A 10100-nucleotide genomic window follows, 5' to 3' on the forward strand; every position below is an offset into this window, starting at 1 on the left:
CTTTGACTATCACGTATCACCTTATAACATGTTTAGATGCCAAGCGCAGATTTTGACCCATAAGTGAGAAAGTTAGACTTAAAGATTTGAGTACCTCACAATATGAAGTCAAAATAAATTTGATTATAGCCTCCCAACCCCTTGACCAAACTGGCTTTATATATAAACTACAAGAGAAAATGATAAAAACAATATAAAGTAGTCTATTTTTGTAGGTGAATAAGTGTAACGTGTGGATGGAGGGATGAGAGTGATGAAGTTGAAATAAGCTAAACTTTTGTTAGGGAGAAGTCTATGTCAATTATATTCTTAGCTGTTGCTACTAGTTATAATGCTTTCTTAACCTAACAATAACCTGCTCTCTTTTGACTTTCATTTGTACCAATGCCATTTTGCTCAAAAAGTCAAAAATGTCATGCTCCTCTCATTGATTGCATGCACCCCATAGTCAATCTTCCATCCAATATCATTATGAATTTTATCACTCCATTTTAATTTATTTATTTCTTTTAATTATTTTAATTTTTTTTTGTTTCTTAAAAAAAGATTTAGTTCCAACATTTTATGTGATATATTTAATATAATATTAAAGATTATTTCTTTTAAATAGAGACTGAGTAGTTAATATATATATATATATATAATATCCACATATTATTACCCCTTTCGGTTCAATTATATACCACATATTTCTTTTTATTTCGTCTCAAAAAACAATGTCATATTTTTATATTTAAAAATTATTTAAACTTAAAATTCTCATTTAATTTATTCTTTATGAAATAATTTATATATAGTCATACAAATATATATGAATAATGGTCTAAGACCACAAACTTTTAAAACATTCTTTAAGAAAAAAAACATTGTAGCTAATTAAACGGTGTTGCATGTATTGAAATGAAGAAAGTAAGTTGAAATAGTAGATTAATTATAATATCAATTTTATCAGGTTACCAAACTTATCAATGATATATCCTTATAATTAGTTTACAAGTAACGTGACTGCATGAGCTTTTAGGCTATTGGTTAATGGTCATCAATTATTATGATTTTGGTATAAGTCAGTAGTCTTCACCCCAGCCCAAGCTTTTCCTGAAGAAGCCATCAATCCATATGAGGTCAGAAATTCATTAAATATATATAAAAGTTAAATACAAATCTAACCGAGTACAATTTGAGTCGATGTCTTAGATTTAGAATCCATAAAGATTAAATTATGAATTAATTGTTAAAAAAAAAAGGAGAAAGGATGGGAGTAAAGGAGGTGAGCCCAACATAACGTGTTTCAAACGTTAAGAATTTGATTCCAATAATGCATGAATAGGTATAGTACTTCAGCAACATTAAAACAGATTAAATAGAGTTGCTAGGGAAAAAAAAATTAGTCTACTAACGAAAATGAGGGTATTTTCTTAGAAGAAAAGAGCAATCCATACAAATTCATGGCGGACAAAGTGTAGTCGTCACTAAAATGTTACTTTTTGTGGCAACAATTAATTAGGATCATCCGTAACAAATTTACCACAGACTATTTAAGTGTAGTCGTCACTAAAATATTACTATTTTCTATGGCAACAATTAATTAGGATTATCCGTACAAATTTATGGCGGACTAATTAATTAAGTGTAGTCGTCACTAAAATGTTACTGTACTTTCTATGGCAACAACTAAGATCATCATTAAAACTATCACTTTTGCCACGATGTTTATGAGTTAATCACTATGAAAACTTCATTAAATGCAACAAGGAAAAAATTGACCACACTAAACAAAAATGATTTTTTAGAAGAGGAGAAATAGCACAAATTCGAGTTGCCACTATAATATTACTTTCTGTCGCGACAATCGCCACTAAAACTCTCAGTTTTGTCGTGATATTTGTGAATCAATCACCGCAAAAATCAAATTAATCCTACTAGCGGTATAAAAATAGTCTATACTACAAGAATATGAATTTCTTTTTCTTAGAGGAAAAGAGAAGTTCGTACAAATTTGTGGCAATAGTGTAGTTGTCACTGGAGAAGATAATTGCCTGACAAAATTCGACTAAGCCAATCTTGATTCTCTTTGAACAGTTCAGAGAAGGAGAGTAAGTTGAGAGAATCTAATTTATGCCTTTGTTTGTCTTCCTAGCTTGCCGGATGTGCAACTGTTACTTTCTGCGCTAACGATCAGGATCGCCACTAAAAGTGCACCACTTTCTGTTTGCAACCTTTATGAGCCAATCGCCACGAAAAGCTCATTTCTTGTAGTGAGCTAGGATGGCTCTTGTTTCTGGATCCATGATGCATCATTTGTGCCTCCACCAAATAGGTTGTATTCTGAACCTTGGTTTTGTTGATGATAATTGTTATTATTAATATTATTATAGGCTTCAGAAGTAATGAGGAGATTTTGGTTGCTTGTTGGTGGAATTAGCATTTGGGAAAATAGTTGTGGAGGAAAACTAGGCATAAAATGTGGTGAAGATAAGAAGGATGCATTTCCCCTAAGGGCTGCTGGACAATGATGATTGTGCTGGCCTTCATATGTAGTTATCACAATTGATGCATCTTCATATGACCTTTCCACACGTTTCTTCACACTGCACTTTTGAGTTGTGCATCTGTAATAGTTCCTACAAAGTCCATCAGCAGCAAACTTAGAATATCTCTTCTGTCGTCTATGTCAGGTGTTTATATCAAACTAATTGATGCATGGCATATGTTTGCATTCATGTATATTTCAGCAGTTAACTGATTAATTAGCCTACATCATCACACCTTATTAATTCGCTTAATTCTAGTGAGTTTACATGACCGATTTGACGTAAATACTAGATGCTAGTAAGTATTTACCGTACTTCTTATCAAATCGATTGCGTGAAATAATCATGTGAAGAGGGGTGGTGCTAAAAAATTAGGTTCGGTTTGGAAAAAACTTAGTAGCATTTGCTTAGACCCTGTATTTGTATTTAAAAAATTCATCAAAAATATTTTATTTCGTAACCAAAATGAGATATGAATTCAGTATAAGTTCAAAACTCATTGACTTCAAATTCTGGCTTCGGGGAATGAAATTAAAGACACTAGTTTACCTGGGGAAAGGGCTGTTCTTCACTGCTTTTTGTCCATATTTTCTCCATCTATAACCATCTTCAAGATTGTCAATCTCACTTTTTGTCATGAAGGCAAATCTTGGTTCTTTTACCTTTTTTTCTCCTTTCTTTGTTGCTTTGCACCTGAAATAATATAATCATCGATCAACAATATATATCCTACATGAACAATTTTTCTATCTTCAATTGAAGTTGTTTTTGGTATGGCACAACTTTTATGCATTAAATTAGCCCTTCAAGAAAAAAGAATTAGGGTTTTGTTAGTACTACCAAAACACTAAAATTATTAAACAAAAAATAGAAACAAATTAAATTAAAGGAGGAGAATATGTATGGTCAAAATATTAATTTCCAAATACGTGAAAGAATCTTGGAGGATACTCAAAAGTCTAGTCAATGAATAATTAACCTAGAAACTATGACTAGCACATATTATTAATCCAATTATATATATTACTTAATCTTTGAATAATAAAGAATCGTTGCTGAGAAGAATATATTAGAGCCAGATTCAAAATTTAACTTCATATTTTTTAGATCGAAATTCAACCATAACTCACTTGATCTACGGAATTTGGAATCTATTTCTATTACTAATTTAGTGAATCTTTTAACACATATTTTGGTCCACCTTTGCTTATGATATGTGAGCAAATGAAAAATGACTCACTCTTTCTTTGATTTGTCATCTCTTCCTTCTTGACCATCTTTATTCTGCATGTGTTTCTTGATTTTGGAAGAATCTTCTTGCCCTCCAGCCTCATTAGAAGTAGAAGATATCGAAGAATTTGGCGTTGGTGGGACTTCAACGCTCGTTTGATCTCCCATAGGCGAATCTAAGATGGGTTCAGCAGTAGCAGAGACGCTACTTTTTCTAGTAGAGCCTTGATTATCGATATGTGGACAAACAACTTCGGATGATGATGAGCAAGACATGCCAAAAACACTTGATAGAGTATTGTAGTCCATAGAGCCATGTAAACACTCAGTGAGAGTCATATAAGAAGAAGGTACGAACTGATGCTCATGATTTGGATTTTGAATATTTGGAATAATTGGTTGGTCATGATAATTTGAGGGATTTTCACCAAAAAAAGGAAATGTATTGATCCCTCCACTAGTTCCCATGTAATCATGATAAAAAGGGTTATCAGACATATTGGAGAATAATAGTACTACTTCAAATTCTTAAATTAGTACTACAAATTCTTAATACACTAGCTCTATAGTTTTGTGTAACAAGAATAAGAGATGATAATCTTGAGAAATTAGAAATGCTTTGGAGAGAGAAAAGAAAGAGTATGCAACTCGATAGATTAATAGTAATGGATGGTCCTTATTGAAGAAAAATGGATTTGAGGGTACTCAAGAAGTTTTGTGTATCAATTTGACCAAACTTTCAAAATCTACTTATTTTGATTTTTTCTTTTTTTATCAGAAGTGTATTTTAAAATGAAAAACTTTTTGAAATAAGTATTTGTGTTTGACTATTATATTTGAAAAACGAATTTGCAATATTAGAACAATAATTTATGCTTGGTCAAGATTCCAAAAGTATGTCTAAAAAAAAAAAGAAATATTTTTTTTGGCTTCTGAAAATAATTTCTGCACCTACTCAAAAGTACTTATTTTTTCCCTAAAAACTAATTAACTGAGCACCTAATTCTCTAAAAAAAAGCACTTTTTTTTTTTTTATATATAAAAAAAAAATTCCGGCTTCTCACAAACTTGACCAGACATGCTAATTGCTGTAAAATGATTTTAATTTAGCTGCATATCATGTTCCATAAAATATGTCTAAAATTAATAAACATTTCAAAATTACCTTTTAGTAAACATGTCATAGAAGTCACGTGAATAGATTTTAAATGATATTGTAAGTAAATTTCCAAATAATAACAATATTGATGTTCCTTTCATTAGGTAAGAGTTGAATTTATAGGATTGATGTCTTTGTCATTACCTAGCAAACTGCTATATACAACTAATATATATTTTTTCCAAGTGTGTAAATGTAGAATTATTTATGTGAGTTTAATGAGAATTCACTTTACGTGAACAATAAAATGGAATAGAACTAATAAAGTTAAAAATATTGTGAATAGTAGTCTAATAAAACTCGTTTGGCCAATTTTTTTATTTTATTTTTGGTAACCATATAAAGTATCATTAACCAACAAAATAATACACCTAGAGAGTCCTTACCCTTTAACCGTCTCAAGCAATACTAAGGGCAAGCCTCAAATAGTCTATTTACACTTCCATCAGCATCTATGAAAAAAAGAAAAGAAAAAAAAAAGGAAAAAATACACCAAGTACAAAGAATTTGGTTTATGAACTCTATACTACTCTGTGCGTTCTTTGAATTACTTAATAGTTCTATTCTATGTACTATTTCCTCTTTTATCTGCCTAATCACTTCAGTTACTATCAAGCTTTTTTGTTGGAACAACTTTCAGTTCCTTGCCCTCCACGTGTGGTAGATAGTTTCTTCAATCAGCGCTGCAACAACCTCTTTTTTGAACTCCATCCAGTGTTTCTTCTTAATGTCATGAAGCATTTGCTGCACAGTACCATATTGAAGTGTAGTATTGATCCACAACAGTAAATCATCTAGAATTGTCTTGTACCAAGTATACTCTGCAAGCAAATGGTTACTATTTCAGAGAAATAAAGTTGTTTGGTAAAGATTTTGATAAATAAATTACTCCTAGCATTTTTGAGTTATAACAAAAGCTGCTTTTAAGCAAAAATAAATGGTTTTGATTTCTAGAACAATAATACTTGTAGACACCTAATTCTGTCCCTCCCGAAGATCCAAATTACACATTTTTATCCCTTGTTTTACCACGCGCCTTCACCTGTATGATTATATCCATAAAAATACAAAAAATAACAAACCCACCAACAAACCTAATCCCCCAAATATTCTTTTGTAACAAATTAACCATCCCTCCTATCAATTTTGGACAACACATCACTACCTCATGCCCCATGCCCCATACCCCACCTCCCTACCCCTACCTAACCCTACCCCACGCCACCCCCCATTTTTTTTTCTTGTCTAAGAAGAAAGGACTCAAAAAAAAGATAAACACAATATATACACTCATACTCTCAATAAACAAGAGGAATGAACAGTAACCAAAAGAAAAAAGGAGGACCAAATTTTCTGTTTCTCTCTCTAGATTCTCACTCTCTCTCTCTCTGCAAACTCGTCGGCGACCGACCAGAGCTCCGACTACTACCACAAAACCACCACCCCCACCACCGTGCTGCCCATCCTCTTCTCCCAACCCGAGATCCGACCACAACGACGACGGCATCGACACCGATGCTGCCATCTCTCTCGGTATCCGATCTCTCTTCTCTCTCTCCGACAAAGCTGCCGCACGTCAACCCTCCTTCCGCTCTTCTGCTACCTCGCCGGAGAACTATCGCCAGATCTGCCGCCGCCAGCAGTCGCTACTCCGGCTGCGGCGCGTCGGCCAGCTCCGGCCGCAGCTTCCTCCTCTCTCCCTCTCCGGCGATAACGCCGTCAAACCACTGCAGCTCGTCCCACCGGTAAGTATCCAGCTGCTGACCCTACTTCTCACCAGCAGCGGCGGCAGTCACCAAAAACAGTGACGCCGGTGACCGGCAACGTCACCCATTCCGTTTTCCATCGATTCCTACAAAATTTTGCGTATGGGTCTTCTCGATTTTTCATAATTTCAATCTCGGTTCATCTGATATTTCTTATTTCTTCGTGCAAGGTTAGTTGGAAATCGATGGTTTGGGGTTTCGAATTTGAGATCTTGGGTTGTTTTTGAGTTTTATTCGGGTTTATGGGTTATTCATCGTGAGGTTTTGTCGTGGTTTTCAGATCTGTCAGGTTGAATTCCATATCGAGTTTGGAGTTGTTCGCAGTCAAGGTTCTCCGGTCGAGTATTTTGGTCTTCGAATTTCTTTATTATCGACAAGGATTAATTTCATCGAGGTCCATTTCTTCTAACCGAATCTTTAATTTATTTTGACTTTTTATTGATGTTGTGGGTGTGGATGATTTATTTGTTATGTGTTTGGTTTGAATCTTCGTTGTTTGTGTTTTGTTTGATGTTGGTTTTGGATTATGAGATGTGATTGGAAAATCGAAGCATGCACTAATCATGGTTTAAAGGGAATTCGGGGCGCGAGTTAAAAAATTGTTAAAGTGAATTAGGATTAATTTTGATTTGTTGTTTGTTTTGATTCGTCGTTATTGTTACTTTCACGTCTAATTATCAATTTCGTGATAGTATCATGGTAAGTCGAGCGGGTAGGCAAACATAGGCCGGGTAGGCGAAATTTAGGAATAAGTGTTTCGTGGGATGTTGGAATGTGCGTGTGAATGTCTCTTTCTAGATTATCGTGTTTAATTCAGATGTATTTATTTAGCCTGGGAATGCCCCGAGATCATTTGTATTTATTCATCGGGGAATGCCCCGACGTATCATGTTGGCGGAAAATAATCGTGATGAAGGCCCGCGGCGTCGGGTAAGGCATTGGAGCTTAGTCTAGATTTAGTTTAGACTAGGATTTATATTTTCGTATTTTTTCCTATTTTTCGGACTATATAATTGGACTGGACTTTACGTTTTTGGACTGCTTTGTTTTGTTTATTGTTTATTTGCGTTCTTTTATGGGGTTTATACATTTGATAATGCCAAAAATAGTCGATACACTCTACCAAGCAACCGTGGTTGAACCACGGGATCGAGGGGTGCCTAACACCTTCCCCTCGGTCAACAGAATTCCTTAGCCGGAATCTCTGTTCGCAAACCAATTTAAGAGTCAAATGGTTTCGAAAAGGATTTTCCAAAGGTGACTTGGCACACCGGATTATGCCAAGTGGCGACTCTGAATAAAAAATATAAATAATCCTTTTACGAAAGAAATTTTCATTTCTTGTCACTTAAATAATAAAACCCTTTCAAACTTTAAAATATAAACATTTTTGGAGTACGTTAAAAAAGGGGTGTGACAGCTTCTGGCGACTCTGCTGGGGACCTATCACAAGTTTTTAGAATTCGAGCTATTTTTAGGGTCGTATCGGCTTTGTTTGGCATTACGAGTGTATAAGTGTTGTTTGTGATTTTGTTTGTGTTATTGTTTTCACTTTTGTGCGTTTTGTGCTCTTTGTTTATAGTATTTATCCTATGTGTTGTCGCTTTATATCTGTCATCATGAGTCCACCCCCCGGCCTTCTTTCTGCAATAAGTCCGTAGTACACGTGTTGTACACAACCTCTAGTTGAGTCACCCTTATTTTAGGGGGGGATCCATCGGTGTTATGGAGTAGGTGGAAAGCAAAGCAGCCACTATCGACCATACGCTCCCCCGAACAGCCTTGTTAGTGAACCACAACGTAGATCAGCCTTTAGGTCATGCTTATGTGCATCATACGGAGACCTAGCGGGACCCACATGGCCCTTTGTAGGAGACTCCCCTCTAAGCATCCCTACGTGCTAACTGTTGCATTTTTAAGGGTAATGTGGTCATTTGACGGACTCATTTTTGAAAAAAAAAAATTTTAGGAGTAAGGTGCGTAGACAAAAACGAAAAAAAAATATATATATATAAAAAAAAGTAAGTCAAAAGGAATGAAAAAAAAAAGGAATGTCGTAGTTTATTTTAGAATTCATTATGGCTTTTGTTTTTCACAATCCAAAAACTCAAAAAGATTTTTTTCTTACATTTTGTAAAGTACCATAAATTCAAAAAAAAATGATGAAAAAAAAAGTTTTGTTTGCCTTTTCTACTTATTCGTCAAAAACAAAATACCAAATAGATTTTTCTACATAATTAGTGATGTCAGTCTTAGTTGAAGTGTCTAGTTGAAAATCCAAAAAGTTTTTATTCGTTTGTTTTGATTGTGTCTCTTAAGTTAGGGCCAATTTATTAGTTAATCGTTAATTGTCCAATCTGAATGAACTACGCATACCTGATTCCCTTCCCTCGGGTTGGGATACGTAGGCAACCCTCGGTAGGTCCGATAAATTTTTGTGTAAGTCTTTGTCTTAGTATTAGCTTGGGTCTCTCGCCCCGTAATCTAGAGTTGCTTGCCAAGTAGACTGATTTCGCTCAGTACTTCTGTTCGGCAAATTGGAGTCATGGATGTGGTCTGTCCTGTCGACATATGTTTGCGTCAAAAATCCCGAGGGTTGGGAATCTTCTACTCCTGTTGAATTTTTGAGATAACGTCTTATGTGTTATTACAGGATGGATTTGTCCACCAAGTCTAGAGTTCTGATGGTTGTCAAGGTGCCCAAAAAGTTAATCAAATGGTGGGATATGTTTAACTATGTTGATCAGCAGAAACTGGTTAAAATATTAGGTGATCTTACGAAACTTCTGCATGTTACCCCTCGTCCAGATTTAATAGAGGCTTTATTAACCTTTTGGGATCCGAGTGGTTTGGTATTTAGGTTTGGTGAATGTGAAATGACTCCTACTTTGGCAGAAATATCCGGTTTATTGCATTTGACCTATATCGAGAAGGATATGATCCGAGCACGAAATCATACTGGTGTGAGATTTTTGCAGTCTTGTGGTTTAAAAAGTAAGGGTATCCATTTGGGTTGTTTAAGTGATTCTTGGGTTTCCTTAGATTTTTTGTTCGCTAGATTCGGGCCCTCGGAAGGTTTTGATTGCTTTTGGGATGAATTTCATGTGACTAAGGAGAAGTGGGAGAAAAAGCATCTTGAAGTCTTCACCCTCGCTTTGCTAGGAACTTTAGTGTTTCCACTAGAAGAAAGACGTATTAATACCCGTTTGCAATCTGTGGTGATGGCCCTATTTCATAAAGATCAAAACGACAAGGGCATTAATCAAAAGGGCAGGTTCACTCTCATACCCATGATCTTAACAGAAATGTATAAGGCTCTAACCGAAGTGAAGAGAGGAAGGATATTTTTTGAGGGCAGTAACCTGATATTGCAGTTATGGATGATGGAGCATTTGCATGTGCTTTCTTTAGTTA

At 34.9% G+C, this 10100-nt stretch overlaps 1 protein-coding gene across 1 annotated transcript; it reads right to left on the reverse strand.

The window, feature by feature from the left end:
• Positions 1-1928: 1928 nt before the first annotated feature.
• Positions 1929-4538, reverse strand: LOC107842334 (WRKY transcription factor 71-like). The gene is made up of 3 exons (XM_047397122.1): positions 3772-4538; positions 3081-3224; positions 1929-2621 (listed from the first exon to the last, which is right to left on the reverse strand). Exons 1-3 carry the CDS (start codon positions 4257-4259, stop codon positions 2261-2263), a joined length of 993 nt encoding a protein of 330 aa, XP_047253078.1. The 5' UTR covers positions 4260-4538; the 3' UTR covers positions 1929-2260.
• Positions 4539-10100: the final 5562 nt, after the last annotated feature.

The sequence above is a fragment of the Capsicum annuum genome, chromosome 9 (assembly GCF_002878395.1).
Source record: "Capsicum annuum cultivar UCD-10X-F1 chromosome 9, UCD10Xv1.1, whole genome shotgun sequence".
NCBI classification, from domain to species: Eukaryota; Viridiplantae; Streptophyta; class Magnoliopsida; order Solanales; family Solanaceae; genus Capsicum; species Capsicum annuum.